Source organism: Manacus candei, unplaced genomic scaffold (genome assembly GCF_025592945.1).
Source record: "Manacus candei isolate 608988 ecotype Guabito, Panama unplaced genomic scaffold, ASM2559294v1 h1tg000016l, whole genome shotgun sequence".
In the NCBI taxonomy this organism is placed as follows: Eukaryota; Metazoa; Chordata; class Aves; order Passeriformes; family Pipridae; genus Manacus; species Manacus candei.
In genome coordinates, this window is record NW_026138064.1 from 9,208,199 (window position 1) to 9,235,850 (window position 27,652).

At 39.8% G+C, this 27,652-nt stretch overlaps 1 protein-coding gene across 21 annotated transcripts in view; it reads left to right on the forward strand.

Annotated features, from left to right (window-relative positions):
* CAST (calpastatin) overlaps window positions 1-27,652 on the forward strand; it is a 55,483-nt gene that overhangs the window by 19,774 nt on the left and 8,057 nt on the right. For 9 of the 21 annotated variants that reach the window (XR_007903770.1, XM_051782759.1, XM_051782763.1 and 6 more), the window contains exons 4-20: window positions 4,675-4,755; window positions 11,421-11,477; window positions 15,749-15,799; window positions 16,124-16,180; window positions 16,334-16,450; window positions 17,848-17,946; window positions 18,734-18,817; window positions 18,910-18,957; window positions 19,533-19,628; window positions 19,775-19,870; window positions 20,543-20,641; window positions 21,783-21,866; window positions 22,652-22,699; window positions 25,158-25,262; window positions 25,544-25,645; window positions 25,992-26,093; window positions 27,118-27,192. Coding sequence is in view for 20 of the 21 variants with exons in the window: in XM_051782759.1 (XP_051638719.1) it covers window positions 4,675-4,755; window positions 11,421-11,477; window positions 15,749-15,799; window positions 16,124-16,180; window positions 16,334-16,450; window positions 17,848-17,946; window positions 18,734-18,817; window positions 18,910-18,957; window positions 19,533-19,628; window positions 19,775-19,870; window positions 20,543-20,641; window positions 21,783-21,866; window positions 22,652-22,699; window positions 25,158-25,262; window positions 25,544-25,645; window positions 25,992-26,093; window positions 27,118-27,192 (1,401 nt within the window). In the remaining variant the exon portion in view is untranslated. Of the gene's footprint in view, window positions 1-248; window positions 390-4,674; window positions 4,756-11,420; window positions 11,478-15,748; window positions 15,800-16,123; window positions 16,181-16,333; window positions 16,451-17,847; window positions 17,947-18,733; window positions 18,818-18,909; window positions 18,958-19,532; window positions 19,629-19,774; window positions 19,871-20,542; window positions 20,642-21,782; window positions 21,867-22,651; window positions 22,700-25,157; window positions 25,263-25,543; window positions 25,646-25,991; window positions 26,094-27,117; window positions 27,193-27,652 lie in introns of those variants that run through there. The other 12 variants (XM_051782767.1, XM_051782771.1, XM_051782770.1 and 9 more) reach the window with 10 other exon arrangements.

Sequence of the window (27,652 nt, forward strand, 5' to 3'; positions counted from 1 at the left end):
CAAGCAGGCATTTCACCCCTGCTTCTGCTGTGTGACTCCCGCAGTGAGTCACACTCCTGCTGACAGCTGTCCCTGCTGGGGGACCTTGGTCCAGCCACTTACCAGAAGTGACCCCGAGATTGGGAGGCAGGTTCGCTCATTGTGGTATCTCGCTTCCACCGTGCTAGCGGAGCCTGAACCTGCTGGTTTGGGTCCCCTGCCCTGGCACCGTGGGGCTGTGCCGGCAGGGAGGCAGCCGTGCTGCTGGGTGGGGATTGCGCCACTCGGCGCACGGGCTGGGCTTTGCCTGCGCTCCCGGAAGCCACAACCACAGCTGCTCCAGCGCTGGGGCGAAAGGCAGCCGCATCCTGCCATTCCTGCTGGAAGCAGAAGGCACACGTCTATCCAAAGTGAGTTAGCTATTTTTGTTGGCTCTGCTTTCCTGCTGCTTCTGCTCGAGGTCATTTGTGTTCGTGTTGCAGTCCCTTTTTCATATTTTTTTCCCTTTCTCCCCCTCCCTGTCTTCCGGGAGTTTTGCGCGCTGAAGTAACACAGGCCGCCACCTTCAAGGCTTCCGACGGGATTCAGTTGTCAGCAGACTTGAAACGCTCCAGAGCGAGCTGTGTGTAGTTAATTAGCTTCTAAAATTATTTTAACATGCTGGAAACACCCTTTTTAGACGCTGTAACACCACCTGACCTAAGCAGTCGGAAGTAGAGAGGGAATGAGAAACAAACTTTTAAAGTGGTGTCTAAGTTGTTCTTATATTGCTGTTGTATTTATGTTTTTGTTTTGGGGTGTGGTTGGCATTTTCTTCTTGCTCACAGCCCACGCTGTTCCTGCTTCCAAGACCCATATAATTTTTTTGGCATACAAATGCAGAGCTTGTATGCCTGTGGCACATACAGCATATTGCGTAGTCAGGGTGTGGTGATCTGTAAGAGCAACGCCTTGGTTGAACTGTGCTTAGGTATCAATACTTTAGTATTCTTAAAAATATATAACCTGAAAGATGCTTAAACATCTGATACAGCACACATATGGAAAAAATAATACTTTTCAATAAATTGTATTCTTTCTGCAGTAGTAGAAATTAGGTAGGTGGGTGTTGCTTAAGGTATGCCACTGTTTGCTTATTGTTGGTAGTATAATACTTACACCTCTTTTCTCTGGAGAAAGTGAAAATAGTGCATTAAATAGCCCAGAATTCTTGAACATTGCAGACACCTTTGCTGAGTTTTTGATCTCTTTTTTTTTTTTTTTTTGACAACTAGGTTCCTGAATGTTAGGGTTTTTTAGATTGATATAAAACATACAGTAGACTAGCTTATTTGTTACTGTCAGCTTTTTGTATAGAATGGTGCTTTTTTGGTTTAGGGGCTTGGGGTGGGTCGTGTGGTTTTTGGGGGGGTTGGGGTTTTTGTTGGGTTTTGGTTTTGTTGGAGGGTTTTTTTGGTTTTTGTCTGGGGGGTTGGTTTGGGGTTTTTTTGAATGATTAGATATGCAGGGTATGTTGAACTTGAAGAAAATTCCGTGTCTGATCTTGGAGTTGTAGAAACGAGCTCCATGACTACTTTTTCTCACATCTAGTGCTTTGCACTTTAGGCATACACTCCTAGTTTGAAATCTAGGCAAAGCTGTGCTGCTCTGAAGATGGTTGCTCTTGGAGGATGCAGAGCGGCAGTAGAGGAGTCCAGAAAGCAAAGGAACTGCTTTTTCAGTGAATAGTTCTCCAGCCTCTGCATTCTCACTACTTCTGCCCTTTGTTGTCCTGAGATGAGAATGTCTCCACTCACTAACACTTGAGTCTCGTCTGCCAAAGAAAGAGCCTGACAGGGAGACATGAGAGGTCAGTGGCCTTGGATACTCCTTGGGAACTCCTTAATGCTCAGAAACCCTTCTGGTTCTGGAAGAAGTCAGGTCTGTGCCTGCCTTTATGCCGTGCTTAGTAGGATTGCTTGGACCAACTAGAAAATTAACATTTTTGATCCCCAGGAAGGAAGTCACTGCTGAAGCAAGAAGTGCCCCAGTCTGCCTCTTTTTAAATGGAAATGATAAAACAATGTTGAATTTTTCTAAAATGATTGAAGATAAAATCCCAACAACATACCACCACCACCCCTGTTTATGCAGTGTTATCCCTAGATGATCTTTTCACAGCAAAGTTCTATTAAGATTCCTTGACTTGGTAGTTTTTGTTTATTTTCCTTTATTGTTTTCCATTCGTTTTGGTAACCAGTGCCACCATGACTGTGTGTGTATCAGTTCATACAGCTTCATGAATAATATTTTGTTTCTGCATCCTTGCAATTTCTAATTCAGAGTACTGCTCAGCTTGAGTATGGCCTGGCTTCATTGTTGTAGTAGAAGTAATCGAGCTCATAACCTCGGAGATCTTCAGTCATAAAATGAAGTCCTCTTTTACGTACCATTTCTGTCTTTTTAACCCCACCGCAGCCCGCCTTTATAGAGTACTGGTTCTGGTTGCAATTCCCTGGTTCTATCCCAGCTCTGCTGAGCAGGGTTTTGCAACACTGCAGACCAAGTGACACAAATCCCAGCTGAGCTCAGCAGCGCTGTATGGCATGTGGCTGGCACCTAATCTCCTGTTTTCATGGTGTTTACTTATCAGGCTGCAGTTTGCTGCTGCAGATAGGTGTGGAACATTCTCGTGTTTGAAACAACACACAGAAATGGAAGCAGTTAGCTGTAGCTAAATGCTAACAGTGTGCAGGAGGTAGAACTGAAAAAAAAGGATTTTAGAGCTGCCTACAAAAAAAGGAGAGCTCGTCTGCAGTGACCAGCTCATACATTACTGTAATGCTGTATTGTGCAGAGTGGGAACCTGAGAAGAGCCGTGACTGGACTGGAGCACTGCTTCTAATATTTGAATATGACTGAATGAAAATGAAATTTCAGTGTGCACCACCTTGTTGAATTTATAGACGCAGAAACAGGAAGTTTCCAAGAGGAGGTAATTGAGGAGCACATTTTTAAAGAGAAGTAAGAATGGTGTGTTTAAAGCAGATTATTGATGTAATTTAAAAGGAACAAGGAGTGTGCAGCCTGTGATATTGACATGGTCTGTTTGCAGACACACAGATGTGAAGGCAGCATATGAAGTCTGTTACCCACTTGGCATGTAATGACTTTCTTTCCAGATCTCTTTCCCTCATCATGAAAGGGCATTACACAGAAGTTGCCTTCGTATGTAGTAAAGCCTTTAAAGCAGTAACCATGCTGCACACTGGAGTTTAAGTAATTTCTTGTGGTCACAAGTTGCATTGTGAGTATGTAAGGGTTCTTCATGTTTAGGTAGTGTGCATGATCTCTGACCAATTATCAAAGTCTTTTCCTGCTTCCAAAAGAAGTAAACAACCACAAACAAATGCACAGTGCTTCTTATCATTACCTGTGGGATAATTCTAAATTTTTCTACACAACCCTAACTTCCTGTATATAAGTCGCATAAACAGAGGTGTTGGAAGTTTAAGAAAGAGTCAAATGGTACAAAAATTGTTTAGAGCGAATTGTCATTCACTATCCTCAGTTGTTTTTTGTTTAAGCATAAAGCTGTTTCAGAGTCTTAATAGTTAATGAAGAAAAGCAAACATGCCAGTATTAAGCTTTGAACTTGAATTAGGTTGCTGAAATTCAGACATCTTAAAATAGACATCTAACTGAAAGGTTGTTTGGCAGATCAGTTAATTTCTAGGTGGTGTGGAGCCTTGTTCTACTCTGTGGTAAATATGATACAGATCTCGTTCACTGATTTGCTTGATAACATTTGAAGTAGTGTACACCAAATTCAAATAGGTTGTCTCAAAAACCACTGCTGAAAAACCTGTTATGTTAAAATTAAGCAGTATGGTTAGCCAGCTTTAGCTGATACATAACATTCAGTGATTAAATATTGTCAAGTTTCTTCTCTGTTCCAAAATAGCAGAAATTTTATTCTAGTATTCAAAATAGAGGAAACCAGTAGGAGTGAGTCTGTGTTATGGAAGTTGTCTGGCTCAATGTTCCATGATGATCAATAAATTTAGCAGCACTTGAGGCTGTAAAAAGGCTTTACGAGCTAATCAGCTTTTCAATTTCCTGGTTCAGACCAGTCTCTTATAAAAATCTATCATGTTTTTATTTCAGGAGAAAATGGCTTTGTTTCCTGTGTGTCTTTCAGCATCTCTCAGTGATGGTTAATCTTGCTCCTGGGTACAGACTAATAATTGCTGCAAATACTTGTTCTGTGTGGTGAGAAAATTGCAGAATGATGAAATTGTGGGATTAATCTTTTCCACAGTAGCAAGCCAGATCATCTTCTGAACTGAGTTTTGCAGAGAGACATAGTCCTGTGTTATCAGCAGTCTTTTGGTCTGGTCTCTGATTTACTGCAGTCGACTTTCTGTTGGGGAAAAGAAGCGCTGACATAATCCTACTGTTTGTTACTAGTTTTACTGTAATTTAGCAGGAGAGTGCATATGGAGAGTTTGGAGGTTGTCAGACAGCAAATCCTCTTCTGGAGGGCTCCTAGGATGGCACTTCAGGCAGGAACATCCTGAGTCTCTCCTGATGGTTCTTCCAGGTGTGATCCCCCTTCCCCCCCCATCTTCTCAAACGCGGACACTGTTCCCTGTGTCTCAGTGCAGTTTAATTTTGTTCTGAACATGCCCTTTGAGGTTTGTGTGTCCTCTGCAGATGCGTGTGCATCAGCTCTACTGCACTTTATTCTTCACATTTGCGATGGGCTGTGAGTGCATATTGGGACAGAGCAAAATCGTAAGTTTCTTAGCTCTAAGGAGCAGTCAGTTTTTCTCTAAAATTACTTTTCTTGTTGTCTTTATCAAGTTGTAGAAATTTAAACTCTAATAATAGATTTATATAATATGTAATATCTATAATTTATGTATTTATATTTATTTTATTTTACATGTTTATAATTATACTTATATTAATCAATAGAATTAATGTTAATTATATTAATTGATGTATGATAATTATATTCTTTATAATTCATTAATTATATAATATAATCTATAATAATAGATTTTATGCATTTTTCAGTTATATTCATAACAGCTGAGTTCATGAATGATAAAAGCACAGGAAACATCTGTAGAGAGCGGGTTTCTTCTTGTTAGTTTGGTTTTTTTTAAAGACAGGTATTCAAAACCAGGTATATTGATGAATTGATCTACAATAGCATGAACTAAAAAAACTGCCTAAAGTAACAACTCTAGCAAAGAATTTTAGATTGAGGTAGATCATAGCTACAGAAAAAGTAACTACCAACTGTCCTCCAAGGATTTCCCCCCCCCTCCCCTTAGTGGCTGAGAGGGGCAGTAGGCTTTGTTTATAACATGCATGTTGGTGAGTTTCAGTAACGATAATGGGCTTTAGAAATGAAAGAGGCACATGGCAAAGTCAGTCATTAGAATTTGCACTGTAAATTGTTTAGGAATCATTCTGATCACTTCTGCAAAGAAACTGATCACAATGGGACAACATAATAGCCTGTATATTAGCAGTGTTTTATGTAAATATACCAGTGTCTGAGTAATACACAGGTGCTAATTAGAAACCTGTATCCTGCTGCTCCGTTTTGTTAAGTTCTTAATATTAAACTTCCATACAATTAACTGAGAGCCTGAAATCTTGAGAAGAACACTGTTTTCTTGGTTGTGTGTGGATTTTTACCTTTCTCTTAAAAAGGTGTTGTTTTTCATAACAACTTAATAGCACAACTACATATAAGAACAGTAATTACAAAGTAAAAGGATATTTCCAAAATTACTTGGGATGGAAAATGACACAGAAGCACTCAAATTTGTAGTTTTTAAGTCAGCTGTTATAGATACTGCTACAGTAAAATTTATATAGAGTTAGTGCTGAATTTTTTCCACTTTTAAATCACTGCATGTCTTAACTGCTGCATAGCCTTAATATACATGTTTATATCTTTATGTATTTATTTGTACATGTCCACACGCACAGATGTTGGCTCAGATAGTGTCTCACAACTCCTTGTGGGCTTAATGGAAAATTAATCAAACTGTGTTTATGCCACAGATCACAGAACTGCATAGCCCTTAGCACATGCTGTCAAACCAAGTGAGAGATTTAACCTGTAGCAGCTCAAGTGCTATTTTACACTTCAGTGAAATAACCCATTATTTTTCACAGTAGTTCTCTAGAAGAGCTTTTGCTGCCCACATCTTACAAGCACATCTTAAAACTTAATATCAGAACCATTCATGTAAAGAACAGTTTCTAATCAAGCAGATTAGGTTTTCCCTTGCATTACACAGCTGGTGTGAGGTAACCCTATAAGTTAGTCATATTAGAATCATAGAGTTGATGTCAACTCTGAGCCTGAGAAGCTGTCCCAGCTCATTCATACGTAAGCTATGTTAAGCCCAAAAGAATATTTGGATGGCTCTTCAGTCTTCTGTTCTAGTTTGAGTTCAGGTAGATCACTCAGAAAAGACTTATATAAACTCTCTCAAGGGCTGCCAGGGCCAGAGGCATTATCTGAGTAGTCTTTGCCACAGAAGGAATTCTTCCTTCTCTCTAGGAGGAATATGTTTGAGCTCTGACTTGAGAGATTAAGTAATCGCTCAAGAGTAAGAGTAAGTCAGTTTTTTCTTTGTTTCCCATTTTATTGGCTTCCTGACCAGCATACAAAAGATATGTGCTGACTTGTTTTTCCTGTCACTAAGTTGTCCCTCATACATACTTTTTCTTCATTTTTTCCCCCCTAAATCTGTCCTCATATCTTTCTTTATCCATATGTGCTTCAATGTGATGGCCAAAATTGTCCTAGCATTTGACCTAGAGAAGGTCATGTCAAAAAGCTTGAAAGTTATATTTCACATTTACCTTTATGTTGTCACGGTAACATATTATTTTCCCCCAGATTGCTCTTTCCTTGTTTGTTTTTTGCAAGAGGGTCTCAGTCTATGGCACAATAGCCTTCACATATTTTTGTCAGTATTGCTGCTGCTTTGGGGGTTTTGTGTTGCTGCATCTGATTGTCTTCAACCTACCACAGTGTCAGAGATCCCTTCAGGCTGCAAGCTGACAAGATTCCCTGTTTCATTGAGAAAATACTACCACAAGTACTGTGAAAAGTTGCACTGACAGCATGTCCTCTGAAGGTTCATTGCTTTATTCCTGACCAAACTGTTCATTCTTATTTATTCTCTTGTTATCATCTAAGTGTTTCTGTATGGGTTGCTTGGCAAATGTTTTCAGCATCTTTTGTGGTTTTGAAGGTCTCCATCAGGTGCATTGTGCTCCTTTCTGAGGGTGAGCAGTGACTATCCTCAGTCTGATGAATCTTCTCCATGAATTTCCAGAATTTAAAGTTTTAGTTGACAGTATCTCTCACTGTGTTGCATATGGGGTAGTTTCAGTGATTTTTATCTGTCTGTAGCCAAGACCTGTCATGAATTTCTTCACCTGCTGTTTTCTTTTTCCAAAAGACACCTACATCCAATCATCTGAGCAGCTAAAATTGTTATCTTTTGGTATTTTGTCACCATTTCTTTCTTCTTCTTCTTCGTTGTCACATTTTCCTTTTTACTTGCAGATTTCTGAGGTACACACAGTGAGACTAGACAACTAATTTTGGGTAGGTTTTTTGTGGAGTTTTACTAACCTACTTCTTGGCTTCTGTGGCTTTTCTCTTTCAACAGTAGCATAAAGACAAATTTCAGATTAAATCCCAGGTTTCTTCATCAGCTCTTCCTGGAAAGCCATTCTCTAGCTCAAGAACACCTTAGGTCCTTTGGTCAGCTCCTGTGCCTGTCCTGCCAGCTGTGTGGGCTGATGAGAGGACAGGCTGTGACCCCACAGCTGTAACACTGCCCATCACCAGAGTGGGGTAATGTCATGGTTTAAGAGCCCCAAAATCCAATTCTTGAGTCCTAGCCCCCCTCCCACATCTCAACCCAGTGTGAGATGGGTTTTCCAGACACCACACGAGACTCAAAATGGGGGGAAGGGATTATATTACAATGACTGTACAAAATAAATATTACAATACATTACACACACAATCTCAACTGTCTCTACCATGATAAAACAGTATTTACAATGGATCAAATATCTTCTCCCTTCCAAATAAAAGTCCAGGAGGGAAGAAGGAAGAGATCCTTTCTACTTTCAGAGCAGCAATGTCTCTAAGGCAGCAGGCTCTCTTCTTTCATGCAGCAGCTGTAGCTGGATCTCTGCCAGTGCACACCAGGGGTATCCAAGCCATCTCGGCTCTTCGTCTCCAAGCGAGGGTCTCCTCTTCCGTGGGCTGTGTTCACCCGGACAAAGGTCACTTCACCATGTCATGTCAACGAAGTGCAGAAGCCTTCGTGAGGGTCCATATCTTCAGGGGATTCAAGCCCCCTTTGCAGAGCTCCCATGCTCTCTCTCAAAACTACCAACTTGGCAGCAGCAGTGGGGGGGCCAAGGTCACCCCCTCTGCCTTCCTTCTGTCCGTCCTGGTCCAGCTCTGGGAAAACCTTGAGCTTTTCAGCTCCTCTCTGCAGTGCATGCTGCGTTTAGGACTTCCATTCAGTAGGAGTCCATTCTCTCCACTTAGGAGAGGTCACAAAAGGAGTTTGGAGGTTTTGGTTCAGTTCTTACCCCAACTTTCTCTCTCTCTGTAGAGCTTAGTTCTGCTCTCTCTGCTGCTGGCTCTCTTTCTCTCGGACAACTCTGTGTCTCTCTTGCTCGGCTGCATGCTTGTTTTCTGCTTCTCCCTTATCTCTTGGCGCTCTGCCCTCCGTACACTGCTCCTGCCGCTGCTCCGTCTGCCCACTCACGGTGGAGAAGAACACTCAGCTTTCTCAGCTACAGGTACTTAGCCCAGTTTAACACTGTTCCAACTCCCTGCAGCCCCCCCAGCTGGGGCTGGGGGGGGGCTCAGCCCCTAGTGGGGCTGAGGGCCCCTCAGCTCATGGCTTTCACAACATGGCTCCTTCTTCTACAACGACTACAACTGCTTTCTTTTCCAGTCTAAGTGTGATATGTTTATATTTTGCAAAAGCACTCATTGGCTCAAACCTCAAGGGTCACCACCCCCTGGGGGTTTACCATTTTATAGCTTCAGGGGGAAAACTGTTTTCCCCCACCACAACTCATTAACAGGGGATCAGTCTTTATTTAATCACTGTTATCCTGTAACCTCTTCTCTGTCTTTCAAGTCCCTTCTGTGGTGATTGTGGGAGTCTGATGCAGGGAGCATCTCCATATTCCTCCCTGCTTGTGGACTACCTGTGGTCCTGGATGTTTTGCTGTGGATTTGCCTCCACTCCCAGCTTGTAGAAGAACTGTCTGACAGACAACCCTCGGGCTGGGACCCCACTGTGGGTCATGGCCGGGGCTGGCACAACACCCTCCAGGACCCATGCCTCTTTCCAGGCAAGAGAGCAGGAATCAGCACTGATCACAATTGTTTGTCCTTCTGCTGTTGGCTATGCCCTTCAGGGATCCCTGACAGCTCAAAGGACACCCCTCTCTCTCTGCCCAGCCCCAGCCTCCTGATCCAGTCCATCCCTCACTGTTTGGCATCCCAACCTTTCAGTGGGGGGTGTCTGGCCCATGCCACGGTGGGATTCCCCTTCATGGCAGTGAGCAGGGTGTGCCTGCCCGGCCGGAGCAGCTCTGCGTCAGGCTGTTGTTATGCTGGTTGCCAGGCAGCACTTTAATATTTACCTCCACGCCTGACACGTCTGAGTGTTGCTTCACCCTTTCTGCAGCCTGGCTGTGGTGCTGCAGCACACTGCAGAGAACAGGTGGGAACAGCTGGCAGGATCCTTGGGGACGGGAGGACCAGGGCACCCCTTGGTAAGAGGATGACCCCCAGAGCCAGGCTGGCACTGACAAAGTGGTACAAGGGTGACCAGATGAAGGACTTCACCTCCGCAGCCTCTTGGTTGTCAGCCTGCAAGGCTCAGCATGGCTGCACAAGCCCCTTGCTAAAGGACTGTAAGAACAAGGACCCCCTTCTTCCTTGTAGTGGCTTTTCTGGGGGACAGAGTGGAAAATTGGAGGTATTGAGTATTGTGGAATTCAGGCAGAAAGTAAGTGAGGCAAGGCACTCTGTGGTGGTGTGATGGAAGGTCGCGGTACTCCCTGTGTGCCCTTCCCCTTTCTGACTCCCCACGACAAGGCTTTGTTTCCCTGAGTCAACCCCAAGTGTCCACAGAGCTCAGTGTTCTCCACAACCACTGATCAGCAGCTGTCCATTGAACTGTTTTTCTGCTTTCAAACCGGGCTTCTCTTCCTCCATGAGCATTTACACTCTTTGTTTCTCCTGGTCATTGCCCTCCAGCTGAACAGGGCAGAAAGTAGCAGCTGAGGTTTTGGGAGGTTTTTGCTAATCTCTGCAGGCTGTAGTGGTGCTGCTGTGCTGGGACTTGGGAAGGAATTTTTCAGTGCTTTGTAAGACAGTGGTTTGGTAGGAGTTTTCTGAGGGGAGGAAGGGAGAAGGGCTCAGATAAGTGTTTTTATTAAATAGACAGGGACTAGGATGACTAATATGAAGGTGTAGAGCAGATACCTACTTGTTAGTCATGTAGAAGGAATTCAGATTAATTTCTTGGAGAAGAAAGAAAAGGAGAGGCAAAACTAATAAAGAGTGAATGACGAAAAATACCTTGTTGCCTACGGATTTACCTGATGGTACAGAAATATACTAAAGGGTTATTGAAAACCTTTTGTTAGTGTGATGGAGATGGCAAATCATAGAATCATAGAATACGCCTTAGAGCATCTGCAAAATACTGCAAAACACAGCTTTCAGCAGAGGAATGTGAAACAGGAATAGAGGAGTAGTATTACATCTGTATAAAGTATTGATGAGACAACTGGAATATTCATATCTGGGCTTTGAAGTTTGATGCAGCCACAACAGAAGTACAACATGCTCTTCTTGAATTGGCATCTCAGAAGTTAGGGAAACAGACCATGTCCTTTGCAGAGTTGCAAAAGGCTCACGTGACATGCAAAAATATTTGTGCGTGTGTGTATTAGATAGGTATTAAGTATTCCTTTTTATCTCAACATATTTGAGTTTGCTACTTTAGTATTAAATATTTTGTATGACAGATTAGTGAATCCAAAAGTACATTTTTTGCTAAAAAGAAAAGAATAAGTGCGGACAAATTCTGCACAGTAAGTGTGTGTGCCTCAGTATGAGAGCAGGATTTGAGTCTGTTTTTATACGTGATGCAAAATTTGCTATCATTACGTGTCAGTGGGCATCATCACACTGTCAAAATTCTTCATGTATGTATTGTAGAAATACAGGCAAAGCAAAAGTTCTAAAATGATAACTCTATTTTTTAATTTTTAGCTGGATAACTGATGAATTCAGATTGTTTATGCTTGCTTAATACAAATGTATAACAAAGATAAAGTTCCTTAATTTTTTTTTCTCTCAAAAGCAGTCTCCCTCTGCGGATGCATCAAAACCACAGATTATGAAGCCGTCTGAAACCAGGGTAAGAATTCCTGAAAAAATTGTACTTGCAGTTAAACACAAATGTATGAAGCCATGGAATTTCTTTTTTTAGCTCTTGGATACTGAGTGACTTTACTTTCCATATTTCTTATCTGCAGCTTAGTTCCCTCTGCAAAAGGTATCTAATAAATGCTATTCAGAGCATTCAGAGGTTTTTATGATAGCAGTAAAAAACAAAATGTTAATGACAGTGTTTAATTTTAACTCTGTCACACTTTGTAACATGTATATAGCTCCCTCCAGTGTAATTGCAGTGTTATTTACCTGGTTATAATTTTTCACATATTCAGCAAATTCAGGACGAGCTTCAGCTTCTTCTGTATATGCGATTGCACCTCCTCACTAATTTCCCGTCTTTCTCTGTCTGATGGCTCCCTTGTCTTTGTCCTTTGTGCCTGTTCTGTCTTGTTTTATGACTAGAATCTCCTTGGTCAGAGCTGTGTCATCAGTCATGTGCGTTACTTGTTAGAAGACAGTCATAATCCTCCCTTACACTTCCATTGCCTAGCAGAAGTTACTTGTGTTGTTTAAACAAATGATTAATGACTCTCCCCGTCTTTCATTTTCCACAATCCTAACAGTGAGACCAACAAAAACATTGAATACCAAAGCAGGCCAGCAGGGACTTGCATGGCAGTAAAGGTTAGGGCTGCCTGCACTTTGTATAAGGGCCAATAAAGGGATGCCCTGAGTGGTCAGGGTGAACCCCTGGAGGTCCTGTTGACCAGGTAGAGCCAACTCTGCAGGTAAATGGCACTGCCAAACACCTTTTGAACACCTACAGTGTGTAACGCAGGGTATCTGGGCAGCCAGATTGTGGCATCATTATGATGATTTTTTTCCATTTATCAGATGGGAAATTTCTTTGCTGTAACTTTTGTCTCTGGTCGTTCTGACGTGTATCTTCATCTAGGTGGAGCACCTCTCTCCACCTTCTCTGCATTTGAGCTTAATCATTACATTTCCATCAGCCTTTTAAAACTTTTTTCCTCCATGCACACATCTAAGACTTAGACTGATAGCAGTGAGCTGGATGACAATTAAGCCTTTTCCATTTGTGTACAATCATCATTACTCATAAATGAAGGTACCTGCAAGTCTGGTTTCTTCCTTGTGTTATGTTTGTGGGTAAACTCATTTGTATCATGTTCGTTACTGCTGCAGTTCTCCATATGGTTTAGCCCAGACTGCTACCTGAAAATAGTTATGGTCTTTCCCTACTTGAAATTTAAAATAACTCTCAGAAGAACATGGTAAATGAGCCAAAAATAGAGGAGTGGAGACATTCTTCAGCACTGTAAGACTGGTAAACACGAATCCCTTTGAAACAGTGTCCCACATTTGTGTGTGTTAAGATAATTAGTGTTTTCTTTTAATGTCTGTTGCATTATTGGTGTCTTTCTCCTGCTGGATTAAACAAGTCACTTGCGTGTTTGACAGTAGACTTCTTTGAAAAGAGGTAAGGTTGCTGAGTCACTTTAATATCTAGTCCTAAATTTCTTGCAAATTGGTAACTCTTTCCCAACTGCCTGTTGTAACCACATCTCATTTGCCTTTTCTAGAGTCTTTCTAGTGTGCCAATACTCTTAAACGTGCTCTGGACCTTTCTTTAGCTTTCATTTCTCTGTATGTGTATCCTTTGTCTCTAATGAACCTTCAGTATTATGTCTCTCTGAGAAAGCTGAGCTGCTGCAGCAGAGGAGGGAATGTGAAACTTCTTGTTCTGTAGGCAAAGCCTGGGTTTAGGCGGAGAGTTTGGAGGACCAGACACCCCTGCAGGGGGATTAGAGGAAGCAGGTGCTGCCACTGCCAAAACCACATCCTGTTCAGCTCTCTCTCTTTCTTTTACATGTATAAAGTAGGGAACTAGGTAAAAAATACTATTTTCTTTTCCAGGCTATCTTTCACTTTCCCGAGTCAGCTTAAAATGCCTTCTCTCAGATCCTGGCACAGAGCAGATGGGAGCAGGCAGTTGAAGGGGAGGTGAAACATCTTTTTCTCCATAGGAATTCAGTGCACACTGTCAACTGATGCCATGGCTTCAGGCTGTAGCTGCTCAAAGCTGACTCTGCTTAAAGGATGACTGAACAGTTCCCTCTGAATGTATGGTCTCCTACTAAAATTGTTTTACTTGCCTGCTGATTTTAATTGGATTTGAACTTTGTCATTGCTGAAAGTGTATTTAAATAGATGTGTCTCTATATAGGAGCATGTGTGTGTTTATGATCATGGATTTTACTGTGGCCTTAGCATCCCCATGTGTGTAAGTCCTGAAACAAAGCATGTGGACCGACCCCCACATGGGTCCATATATTCAGCATTGTCATAGATAAATTTATAGTACAAGCAATTCTGAACATTTTAAAAGATAGAAAAAGAATAAGAAGTAATGCATACCCCATGCACAGGAGGTGCATTAAGTATTTAGTAAAAAAATATTTACAGTATTAAAATAAAAAAGACTTGCAGTTGCTTATAATTGGTTTGGCAGGTTGAGAATTTGTATTTAATGTTCTGTGAAGGTTTTGTAAGGTGTTGGCAGAAATACAAGTGCATATATTTTATTGTCCTGCAAAAAAAAGATGTGTTGGTCTTATTCTGAAAAGTATATAAGGAAAACCTGAATTTGTGCTCTGACAGCAGGGTACTTAAAATCCTCATCAGGCAGCAGTCCCACAGCAGCAAAAGTCAAACTCTGTGTTTCTTGAACCTCATCCTTGCATTTCTGTCCCATTTTTTGCAGTCTTACTGCTGAAGGACATCTCATGTCTCATCTTTGCTAACGATGTTACAGAAATACATCCAACCTTACTTAGCTTAAAAACTGTGAAAATTTGGGATTACCTTTCAGTGTAGGATTGTGTAATGTACAGGTACAAAAATGGATGTGTGTGTCTTTGAGTTAAGATGATGGACAAGTGGGAGCATATAGAGTATGACTGAATCCAAGAAGTGCTGTGTTTTAATCATGTTAGGCATCAAGAGAAAATACAAAACAGGCAATCTGGGGGCGATGGAGGGATGAGTCTGAGAGCTTAAATAATTATTTTGATTTTCTTAAAACTTATTTTTAACTTTTTTCCTCACTTTGTGAGTTTTTTGTTGTCCCTCTCCATCAGCGTTCTTCCTGTGGTGACTGACTTGTGTGTGGATGTGTGTTCCTTACTGTGGTTTACAGTTTTAATGCATCTTCAGGATTTCCCAACCAAGTTGTCTGTAGTTCAGTATGTGGGTGTGAACACTCGCCCAACAAGTGGTAAATGAATTTAGCAAATTTCTCTATGTTGTCAGGTATGAAAAATGGAAGCTGGATATGTCTGAATGGTAATGAAAATTTGGCAGAAAAATGTTCAGCCATCTTTCTTAGACTGTGCTTTTGCTGTGAAAGCTTGGACTGAATGGTCTTTTCTAGAGACCTCTGATTACCCTAGAACTAAAGCAATGAAAGAATTTAAATTACCACCTAATGATAAGAAAAGTATGGTGAGGAGGCTGGCATTTTTGTTTTCCTGTCTTATAACCATTCTTTAATTTTTCAGTGTTAGTTCTTACATGTTTCTGGTAGTAGTAATTTATTGCTCACTGCACTTTGAGTTGAGGTGAATCACAGGAATTAGTTTTGTGGCATGGCTGCAGAAAATTTTCAGCTGTAAATCCTGGAAGTGAATTATGTAATAACTATCCAAGCCAGGTTGTTCAGCTGTGTTGTAAAATATGAGCATTAGGAAGTTACAGAGGAGAGGAAAAATACAAATTTCTGTTGTGTTTAGTATAAGGATACTGATTTCATATATCTATCCCACTCTGTGTATACCCTATTGAATCTAAGTCATTAATGTCTTTTCCATAAGGACTGCATGTGTTTTTATAATTATTTTATTGAAAAATAATAAATTATTTATTAAATAATGTTTGTCATGATTTCAGAATTTGGTAATGGTAATTTAGGGGGTTTTTGGTCAGTAAGTCAAACTGGTCATTCATTATATTTAGTTTCTTCTTTCCATCTCCTTTCAATCCCCCATATGAGGAGTGTGTGTGAGTGTGTGTTTCTACACATTTGAATGCTCACAGATCCCTGGCCTGGCAGCTTCTGCCAGGACATTGTAAACTGCGAGATCAAAGCCCTATGTATTGATTACACAGCATGTGTGCTCACAAGTGTGAACCTGTCTGATATTCTGCTTTATATAAGCCAACCTTTTAGAAATAATCAAGCATATTAATTTCTGCCTGTTGGTTATATTTCAGTCAGCACCGACAACCAAAGCAGGATCTGAAAAAACCACCCAGTCAGCCAAGGTAAGTACTTAACTTTCACTTTTGCAGAGTTGTTGTACTTTGGTCTTTTACTAACTTAGAGGCAAAACTCTTTGCTATTACTGTGCCACATGAAACTGTTGTGCGATCAGTAACATTCCTGTGCACAAAACAGCTGGGAGCTGCTGGGTGGAAATGTGGTGTTAGGGGGGAACAGTCAGGATGCTTTAATTCAGGACAGCCAAAGAAATATTTTGTTAGCCACCTTTAAATCTGTTTTGTGTTTATTTGAACTAGCATAGATCACTTTCCATAGCACTGAACGGTGGAGAGGGTAAATAATCTCAATATTTTATTTCATGACAGCCAACAGACTCTCAAAATAAACAGCTGTCTGAAGAGAAGCAGAAGGAACGCAGTGAAGTAAGTTGTATAATTTTTTTCTCTCTCCCTTAATTTTATTTTTTTAGTGAGGGATGCGTCTGGTATTTTTCTTCTGTCTTTCATTTTCAAAAATAATTTAAAAGAAATGAAAAGCCAGCCCTTCCTATCTAATAGCAGTTTATCTTTACACAGGCAAAAAACCAAACCTCACCTTCTGTGACAACAGCTTCTAAACCAAATAATGCAGAAAAAGTAACTACAACTCAGGCTGACCAGCCTCCACAAGCAACCCCCACAGAGGCAGCAAAGGTACAAGCAACAACCAATTTTTATTATTCATGCTATTGAAATCCACATCAAGGTGGATTCTTAAGCTGAATATTATCAGGTGAGACTGGGCCCCCAAAAACCACAGTGTTGAGAAGCACAAAGGCTGCCTTGTGTTTGGAAGGTGTGTATGACAAACATCCTTGTGCTGCTCTAAAACCTGGGACCTAGAAATGTCACGCTTTTTGTCACAAAGGTAATTTCAAAGGGGGACTTGTGGAGAAAAAGTACGAAGCAAAAGCATGTGGTAGAGTCAAGGTCTGGATCTTTTGGTCTTCACATGTCTGGGTAGCATGAAGGGCTCCTGTAGCTCTACTACATCCCACTTACTGCAGTAAATGAGAGTGTCAGCAGTGCAGAAGTTCTGCATTTTGTATGGTGTTGCTCCTGCACCCAACTCCCTGCAGCATTTCTCACCCCACCTGCTCGAGCACCATTTCCTCTGGCTTTAGTGGTGTATTGAGAGCTTCCAGAAGTAAATGAAGGCTTTCAGGAGAGACTTGGAAGGGGCCTTATAGCCCTTCTGCACTGCAGATTTGTTTTACTGGCAAAGTAAAAGAAAGAGGTAGAGTACTTAAAATAGCATCCTTTCTTTCCCACAGCAGAATCACTGTTATTCCAAGTGTAGATAAGAAGGACAGTAGATGTGGATGCCTGAGTAGAGGATCTCTGTTTTATTTTGTTTTGTCTCTAGCATTTTTAACATAGGACCATGAAATAAACCATGTCTTCATTTTTCTCTTTATTTCTCCAGCCTAAATCTGAGATGTCCACAGTGGCTGGTGCAGCTTCTGCTGGCACAGCTGGTGCAAGTGTGGTTGCTGCAGCTGATAAATCAAGTACTGATGTTGGTAAAGAGTCCCAGGCAAATGGCTTCCCTTGTAAAAATGTCTCAGAGGGTGCTTCTGTCTCTGAAACACTTCACTTTCAGAAAAAATAATGTGTAACTGCTGAAGTATTTATACATAGTAGTTAAGTATGATGGTGAAGGGCCAGCTGAAAGAATAGGTAAAAAACTACTGGGGTGTCATTTAGGTTTTGTCAAATAGGACTTATTTAAAATCACTTTTACCACAACTTTCAATTAAAGTTAATTACTCTCTTCAGTTATGTTTGCATATATGTACATCTATATCAGCTGATATATAAATACAGATTATCTTGTTACTGACATTGGAGAACAAGTTTAAAAAAGTTCTGACTGAAAAATTTATAAATTTATAAATGCACACGTGGTGCGTGTCCTACTGAAAGAAGGGATTTGGTTTGGTTTCCAGGGGTCTTCTGGAGATTCACCAGATGCTTCAGGATTTTTATTTTTATTTTTATTTTGCTGTGTACACCATGGTAACTTCTATGATGATTTGCTTATTTTGTAGGCTAGTATGGATGAGTCAGCACTGGACAGCTTAATAGATACCCTGGGTGGACCTGAAGATGTGCCCACTACTCCTGTTTACACTGGTCCAGAAGTTACGGTATTCTACACTTTGCATTCTTACTTCTTAGAAGATCCATACCCAAATTATGATTGTAGTTGCTCAGTACTGCATTGATCCAGTACTTGTCACTGTGATCTGCTAAGAGTTAAAAGTATGCACAGTTACATTTTAGTGTTGTTTCGGTATATACAGAAATTATTCAGTTTTGGATCTACTGCAATAGAAAACACTTGGAAGTGTCAACAAAGTAAGGTTGTTGCTTTTTGAGCTGTGTCCCGAGCATGGTCTGCAATGGATTTACAAAAGGCAGTGACAGAGGGAGGTATATGAGAGTGTAAACAAACCTAAGAGGTTTCATTTCTGCTTGAGAAAGAGTAAAACACTGAGAGTTTAGAAAAGAATGCACACCTTTCTTGAGTCTGAATTGGAGAGTCACATGAGAAAGATTACTATTACAAGCTCAGTGGTTCAGTACAGTACCCAGCCATGATAAAAATCTTGGAATTTATAAATATATATAAAAATCAGACAAAGTACATCAATACATCCTCTGGTCTAAGATACTGAAATTGCTTAAATTAATGCAGAATAATCTCGGAATGGACATGCAGAGTTCTGCTTGATGGTGAGCATATGTTGAAGCATGTGCATGATACTAGATACTGAAAGACATTATGTAGTCACAGTCCAGGTTTGGCCCTCTGACAAAGCCAACCCCCCCTGCATTTTCTTTCCAGAAGTATCACTGTAGGTAGCTCTGCATCAGAAATTTATTTCAGTAAAGAGCGGTGCACAAACATTAATGCATGCATTCTTTTCACAGGAAGATGATATATATTCAAGATACTTGGAAGAAATGGGTAAACGGGAGGGTAGTCTCCCTCCAGAGTATGTTAAATTGTTGAAGGTCAGTGAGTTACAAGATACATTATTCATGCGTGTTTCCTTTCATATTTGTATGGTTTTGCTTCCCATTTACAAAATTAATTCTCATTTTAGAGCAAAGGCCAAGACGAAGTCCTACCAAAAGCAAATGAACCAAACAAAGTAAGATTTATTTTTTTTGTACTGGAAGGTGAAAGTAACCACTGGATTCCTAGGAAAATGTAAATGTTGAACTGTTTTCCAAAAATCCTAGGAAGTGGGAGTGCCAGATAACATAGCTACTGATAAAACTAAATAGAACTTGCCACAGATGTTTCTAATAAAGGTGTAAGAAATTTTCAGGGCACTGAAGCTGAAACAATTCAAAGAAATGCTTACAGAGATACTGGTCGTAATAAGATCAAAGGGGAGAAATACTAAACTGTGCATGCAAGAGTCTCTTTATAATGTCTTTAGCAAAGACTACTTGGATTTCTGCACTTAACTTAAAAAACAGAATTCTACCAGCCAGCTTAATTTTGCTGTCTGTAACTTTAACATACTAAAATAAAACCTTATCTGAAAAATGAATCAACCAGTGAGGGAAAATACCTTTTTTTTTCTCTTGTGTCAGGGACATGTGCCAGTGAGGTCATTGTGTGAGTAAGCATGGGGCACACTCAGACTGTAAACAGAGCTTGACAGGGTTGATATTTGAACTTTAATAGTCATAACTTGGTTTGCAATTTCTTGCTCAGAAACCAATGACAGATGATGAGCTTGCTGAGGCCCTGTCTTCTGACTTTACCTGTAGTACTGCTTCTGCTCAAGAAAAAAAGACCAGTCTGACAGAGGTATTGATACTTTTCCTGCCATTGCAGGCCTTTATTGCATGAAACATTGCCATTATGGTCTTAATATTTCATTATAAACTGATATTGACAATTTTCCACTTCTTTTTACTTTTGCAAATTTGCCTGTAATTTCATTTGTCTCACAGAAAGAAAGTAAGGAGGGAGAAATCATGCAAGCACAAGCAGCAAGTTCAGTCAAGACCTCAGTTCCTCCTAAGGAGAAGAAAACAAAATCAAATGAGGTATACATAGCCATTCTTCCACTAGTTAACGTGTAATTAAAATTTGCAGTCACATGCCATATTATGTGTGCCTGATCCTTAAAGATACTCATCATTCTCATTTTTCAGTTGTAAATCCTCTTTATCATAGAAACAATAGGAATAACAGGAATTACCAGTGCTCAGATATCCCCTGTTTAAAGATTTGGCCTTAGTGAGTCAGATGATTTTCCTTCCGGATTCTTTAGAATGACTGTGGCTCTTATGACTAGAGGTGTAGAAAAATTAGAAAAATAGTCTTTGTTGTGTAATAACATGTATAAAACTTGGATACAATGTAATTTCCCCATATTTTACAAACCTTTATTTTTTCCACTGTATAGAGCGAGTACAACCTTACACTTGCTTGGTTTGCCGTGTCAAACCACATGACAGTTGTGTTACATGAAATTGTGACACTGTGGGGTTTTATACTTCCCCCTTTTTTTTTACTTCTCAAGAGAAGTCATATCTTGATTAGACTGTGCTAACTGTGTCACAGAATCTGATGTTAAGGAAACTGGGTAAAGCCAAACCAGAATGATGAATCTGGTGCTGGCTGTTTGCTTCACATAAAGCATAAAAATACATAAGGTAAAACCTGTGTAAATTTAAAGAGATAATTAAATGGTTCGCATATTTTCTTAAATACAGGAAATTAAAGAAGATGCAGTGGAAGCTCTCCTTGATACTCTTGGAGGACCTGAACCTGAACCAGAGGAAGATCCTATGCCTGTTGTAGAGGCGTCAGAGGTAACATGTTACTCCTTTTTTACCCTAGTTTTTAGACTCTCCTGTGGAATCCTGAGTCCTCTTTGTTCAATCCTGTAGAAATGTGTAAAATAACAATAAAGGCCTGTATCAGAGGCCTAAGGAATGTGTGAGTCTTAAGGGATTAAGAAAATTAAAAAATTAAGAAATCCCAAGTGGATACAGATAGAATAGAACATAATCATATGGCCTGGGAAATTATAAGCATATCATTTGGCTATACAAGCATACGTACATGCACCTTCCCCTGTGCTAAATATAATTCTCTATATTTTTCCCCCCCCTGCACTGGATACAGTTTATAACCAGCTTTCATTTTGCACGTATTTACTGTTTGATTTTTAATTAACTTTCAGTGCGTGTACTCCTTTTTTCCATAAAACCCCATTTTCTTTCTCATTTGACTCTTGCTTTTCACTGTCTTTTAAGAGTTTTGCTTTTCTTCAGAAGATTTTTGACAGTAATCCTGTGTTTGCATGTTAAACTTTCACTTTTTAGTTTAGTTTTGCAGACTCTACCTATAACCATACTAATAGCAGATTTTCTCCTGTCTTCACCAATAGCACAGAGCAAACAAATGACAGGGAAATAGTAAAAATATCTCCTGTTGCTGGACTCAGTTTTGACAAAAGAAGAGCTGCTTCATTGCATATTCAATCAGTCTAGGCCTTCCGGTAACTCAGTGAATGCACTGCTTCACAAAGGAGGTCCAGAGAATTAAAAGCTGAATTTCATTGCCAGTGATGGAAAAAGATACAGAATTATGGCTTGCATAATCAGAGTGATGAAATGCAAGAAAACCCGAGGGTTTTGTACACACAAAAATTCTAAAAGTACCTGCCGCAAAGTTAGAGCTCTGAATAGTGTCTAAAGTTTTCTTAGGATTTAAAATAATGCAGCCATATTCTCATATGACGTTTAAACCATTATGATTTTACCACAGACATTTGGTAGAAATAAATTGAGGAATTTCAATATTTTGATATATGGAATAATTTCATCTGATGCTACTTCTTCTGAACACAGTAGGGTGAAGAATCTTGATAGTGAAGTTGAGTGTACTTGGGGTTTTTATTTTAATTTTTTCTATGTGATTTTTTTTTTTATGTTATTTCTTTTTAAGGCAAAAGCTAAAGAGAAAAAAGAAGAAAAGGTTGGAGAACGTGATGATACGATACCTCCAGAATACAGGTTAACTCCAGAGCTGGTAAGTTTTCAGTACCTCTAATTTCCTCCCGTTCCTTTGTGGGCATGACTGTTTTTTCAGGCATTCTGAGCGAAAGATCTGATCTTCCCAGGTGACACGTTCCTTCTCCAAGAGTGGTGTTTCTTGTTTCTTACACTAAATTTCAGTAAATCACTTTACAGCAGTCCTCTTTGGGATCACTCTGTAATGTAACCTTGAAACACTAATGTGAAATGGTAGGAAAAGTACACTCTTTTTTTATTGATTGTTGCTTCAAGGGATGGGTATTTGTTCAAGGTTAAGCAAATCAACAACAGAACTGAGATGTGTTTTTGATAAAGTTCAGAGTTGAAAGTTTCTGTGATGCTGTATAAACTGGCCTTGTTGGAGCTAAATGTTAATATTGGGTGTTGAAAGGTGCAGCTTTATACCCCTTTTTAGAGATTTCAGGACCACCCAATTGCAGCCCTGGGGTTTCACTCCCTCTTTGTTCAAGTGCAAAGGTTTAGTCAAAGCTTGTTTTACTACTGGATGAATACCTGCTGGTTTACTATGAAATTAATTCTTGCTACATGTTGACACCAAAAAGAATGAACACTAGTCTCTTGTATTGTGCTAACATCATATTTGCTTCTTTTATCCACTTACCTGGCCATGTAAAGATTCCACATTTAGGGGAATTCCTGTTACTGTGTCACTAGTTTAATCTTGTGTGTGGAATTTATTTTGCATTATTTTGCTGGTAATTACTGAGTATGGCACTTAAAGCAATAGAAAAATGTCAGTAATGCTTATTTCACTTTTAGGATAAGAATGGAAAACCGGTATTACCGAAGCCTGAAGAAAAACCAAAGGTTAGAAAACTGACAATATTGTAGGAGTGTGACTGGATATTCATTCCTGTTTTCTCCTTTTCTATCACCTCATCTCTCTCTGTGCCATTATGTAAGTCTTACGTGTTTGCTTCTTTCCACAAAACCTGCTGATCTGAAGTGTCAAGTGGAAGTTGTTTTTATTGAAGTGCATTGGCTGTGAACGAGGAGCTCATAGTGTGGGAAAAGTCTAGAGACTATTAAGACACGAGAGAGTTACTGAAATTACTGCTGACACAAAGAAGGGCTGTATGGGGAGTTAGCACAAGGTATTCTGTAGAGGGCTGTTGGAGCTGTTAAAGGACAAAGAGAGGTGAAGCAGGAAAATCTTGTGTTTTCTTGACAGTTTCCTTTCATTAGTGATCAATATAAAGAAACATGACTGGAAAGAAGGAAAAAAAAGCTGCTGTGAACATTTTCCTAATCACAAAGACCAACTTGTACTTTGCAAAGAGCATCCATCGTGGCCTAGAAAAGTGCAAGAGAGAATTAAAATATTGAAAGAGAAAGTTGCAGAGATGAATTTAAAAGGGACAGGAAGAAAGCAAAGGAACTGTGCACTGAAGAAACTGAGGGCTTCACTTTAGAAATACTGTTTTTTAAGTTGAGGAGTGCTGCCAAAAATTGGACAAGTACAGGAAACCTCCATTCTTCTGGAACGAGCGTGAAGGTCAGGACCAATCTCAGTGAGAACCTCCTACGAGGTTAAGGTGTGTAGGAATGCCAAAGGCAGTGGTGAAAAGATTTTTGTCTCTAAAAATTTGCGTCAGGTCTTAGACAAGACAAGTCTTGAGTAGGTGATGTGTGAGAGCTGCACAGGAGGAACACCTGCCAAGCATGTCATGATATAAAAAGTGAGCAGCTACGGCCCTGCTGTCAGGAGACAAGCCCTCCTGTTCCACAGGGAGCAAAAAAGGATGGCAAACACAAAAAAGAAAAGTTTCAGAAGAGAATGTGGCATGAGTGACGGGAGGTCGGTTCACAGTTTGTCCAAAGTCCTGTATAAAACCAGAAGACAAGCTCAGAATCATGAGGTCTTATGCCAAAAGTATTTAAGTGGTTAGTAGTCTTATGCCAAAAGAATTTAAGTGGTTGGTAGAAAAATAATATTCCCATGCTCTTCTGCTTCTCTCAGTTAGAGAGACAAATACAATTGAATATCTGTTCTGTAAGTGAATCACAGGAGTACTGCAGTATTTTTCTGAGCATCTCTTCACTGCTTGTAATTTAAATGAAGTAGCTTTGAGCAAGATGTATTCGCCAGTATTCCTGTGGTATCACCACTAATTTACATCTGTGAAACCAAAATCAGAAAAACGACAAAAGAGCTATGCTAATATCTGAATACTTTCAGTCAAGTACAGTTGTTCCATGATTTCTGGTGAATGCAAAGTCCTTCCATCAGGATTTCAGCTCGGGCTTGTCTTGCTCTGGTGCTCCACTCTGCATACCCTTAAGCACATGCAGTGGAATAACTTTTGTGGAAAAAAAATTAGTTTTACCTCAATGCCTCTTTTTAGTGTCTGAGAGAGGATTTAAGACATTATGAAAAGTGAGGTCTTATGTGTTGAGGCATTTTGTAAAGACTTTCAGGGAGGGAATGAGGGAGGGAAAATAGGAGACTCTCTTTCACAGATGTCTTCTTTTCCATTGTGAATCTTTCTCTAACTGTTTAAGTTGCACGTAGCAAGTGAATGGTCACCACTGCTAGCAAAGATTTAAACATTCAGCTGTGAACAGTAGTTTGGAGGATCCCAGGAGCATCAGGTATATGTATATAGATTGCATAGTACTAGATCACATAATATCAATAGATACAATAATAGACACACTGTAGGAAACTAAAACTTCTTTTTTTATTCACTAAAACATGCACAGTGAAAGCCACTGAGTGTCAGCAGTCAGCAGATCTCTGAGGTGACATTGCCCCTGAAGGAACTCTACTTCTGCTGGGGAAAAAAAATTAAAATGGGTTGATGGTGCTGCTTTCCACTACCTGTATATAGTTTATACTTGAAGTATTATAACAGCACGATGCTGTTATAGTAAATACTAGATAAATATTAGCATTTTTTTCGTAACTAAGTGGTTGTACTTAGAGGTTGTATTTATTATAAGAGGTGGTAGTTTTAAGTAGCCCTGTAGACAATGTTGAACATTATGTATCTGGGCCTCTGAATTATATTTTATGTTATCTCTATAGTTCTCTACCTTATACTGACTTTTGATGACAAAGCAACTGACTTATTCTAAAATGTGGTTTTCTTCATTTTATACAGTGGGAAGTTCATGCTGTTTTGTTGCATATAAGTGTGAAAGGTTATTTCAGTGTAGGCTACAAATGTTTTCCTTCTTTCTGAGTAGTTGAAATACAATTCTTGAAAAAATAAATTAAAAACCGGCAGTGAGTCACCTGTATCCCATATGGGTTTTTTTGCAGCCTCTGAGTGAATCTGATCTTGTTGATGAATTTTCAAAGGACTTTGCCTTCCCTGCACAGCCTGCAGCACAACCCAAACCTTCAAAGCCCAGCAGCATATCCAAAGTATGTCTTTCTAGTTCACTGAAGATGCTAACACTGATGATTTTGCTAAGACTGGGTAATGCTACTGTTCTTTCAAGAAAAATATTTTCTTTTCTTTATATTTTTCCGTCCCTATTGCCTTTGTTGGAACATGCAGTATTGGCACTCAGCTCTTAATCGAGCAGCTTCTGCCTTTAAATTTAGACTCTTCTGCCTTGTTCAGTACTCTATTTAGGAAAAAAAAAGACATTTCGTCTTTCTAAGCATATTCAGTAAATTACAGTGTAATTTTTCTGTTTCAGAAGCCTTCGGATTCTGTGTCTGCGAAAATCACTGAGAATAAAGTAGTCCCTCGTGCCACAGCTTGCACTGTGCAGTCTTCAGCTCCACCAGCCCTGTCTGCAGTAAGTGGTGGAGCTACTTCAGCTAGTGCTAAAACAAATCTTCAGTGCTTCCTTTATGGAATGGCAGAACATATTGTCAAGATGCTCATTTCAGCATCGCATGTTCTTCCTCCACAAAGGCTGAGTGGTTTCCAGAAAAAATGAACTGTGTGGGGAAGGTCAGTGACCTTCTTCATAGAGGAAGACAAACTGACAGTTCTTGTGGTCTCCTCTACCTCTTAATGCTCTAAAGAGGATGCTGTTTGTGAACCAAATATGTACTGCAGGAAAAAACAAAAACAGTGTTCTTTAGCTGCAGCCGAACTCCAAAGTAAGAATTGTTTTTTCTGTATCAACACCCACACAGGTTGGTCACGTAGCAGATGAAGCACTGGAAGCCTTGTCCAGCAACCTGGGAAAGAGGAAACCTGATCCAGGTGAAAACAATCCTGCTATGGACAAAGTTAAGGTAGAGGAAAAAAAAATCAGACCTCAAAAAATAGACTGTTGATGCAATTGCCTTCAATTACTGTATTTCCTCAGGCTACATACAATATAGATATAATATTTTCACTTTTAAAATAAAATTACTGTTGAAACCAGTTTAATTCTGCTTAGGAAGTACTAGTAGTATTTCAGCACAGTGACTGCACTATTTTAATAATTATGACTATGGCATTGAAGTAGTTCCCTCAGATTCTGAAAACTGCATTTTCTTGTGCTATACCAAAGCAGAGTTAAGATGCACACAGAGGTAGCACACAGTATGGTCTTTGTCCTAAAGGAACCAAATTTATTATGAGTAGTTTAAATTAGGGATGGATGATGCATGAAACTTTGGGCTTTGCCCTTGATCTTGGTATTTAAATTGGGAGTCATAAGAAAGTCACTGAAATACATGTATTCTGTCTATGGATGCTGTTCATAGTCTGAATGCCCCCAGTGCCATGCTAAACCATGGCCCAGATGGAATTGACTGGTGTCAAAAACCAGAAAAAGCAGCCCTTCTTCAGTTCTGTCAAGTGAAAGTTCCCAAAGCTGGCTTTACTCCCTTTCCTTAGCTGTTATTTTCCAGCATAACTTTGAGGAGGCTGCTCCTTTTTGAGGTGGGCTACTGATTTCTCTGTTCAGCCTTCGTTTGCATGCAGCCCAGGTAGCTGTTGAGTTGATTTGCAAAAAACTCAAGAATTAGGACTCAAGAGGTGTTAACAGTGTTTTGTTGTTGGTCCATGCCTGTCTATTAACTTACTTATGTCACCTTCAGTGAAATAGGTAGAACTGCTTATGATATACAGAGGAAGAAACAGGCAGAGAAATTAAGGCTTTCTCAAGAGAAAATGCTTTCTTTTAACTTTCATAAGATTTGTAGTTGGATTGAATGGAAAAGACTTAATTTGAATCAGTAGACTGAAAGCTAGAAGCTTGCTCATTTACATTTCTTTTGGGATGTAATAGTTGTTTTTCTTGCTATGATTTCTATTTTGCCTTCATAGGAGAAAACCAAAACAGAACAACACAAAAAACTGGGTGAAGATGAAGAAACAATTCCTCCATTAACAGGAGCTAAAGTAATTTATTTAAAGTGTTGTCTTAGTCTTACTTTCCCTTCATTCCTCAGAATATGTGGTTGAAATGAGACTCCATTTTATTTTGAAATGTTGATGTTCATTTCAGCCAGTTTTATAGTATTCAGAAATTCCAGTTCATAGTTCCCAAATATCTGACATCTATCATTAGTTGCATACAGGTGGTTTAGATGCAGATGAATAATTCTGTTTGAGATTACTCTGATGCAGAGTAGCTTTTGGTATTTTAAAACTTAATAAATTGTGGTTGGTTAAAGCTGTTAAAAAACCCAAAGCAATTCTTCAAGGTGATATTTTTGCGAACATCACCACATACATTTGACATAAATGGGTTGTTTAGGTCTTGCCAAGGCTTTCACAACATGTGCCACAGCTGAGATTTTATTTAATTGTTTTATTTCCGTGGACATAAGAACACAAAATAGGGAACCTCAGAGTCCCT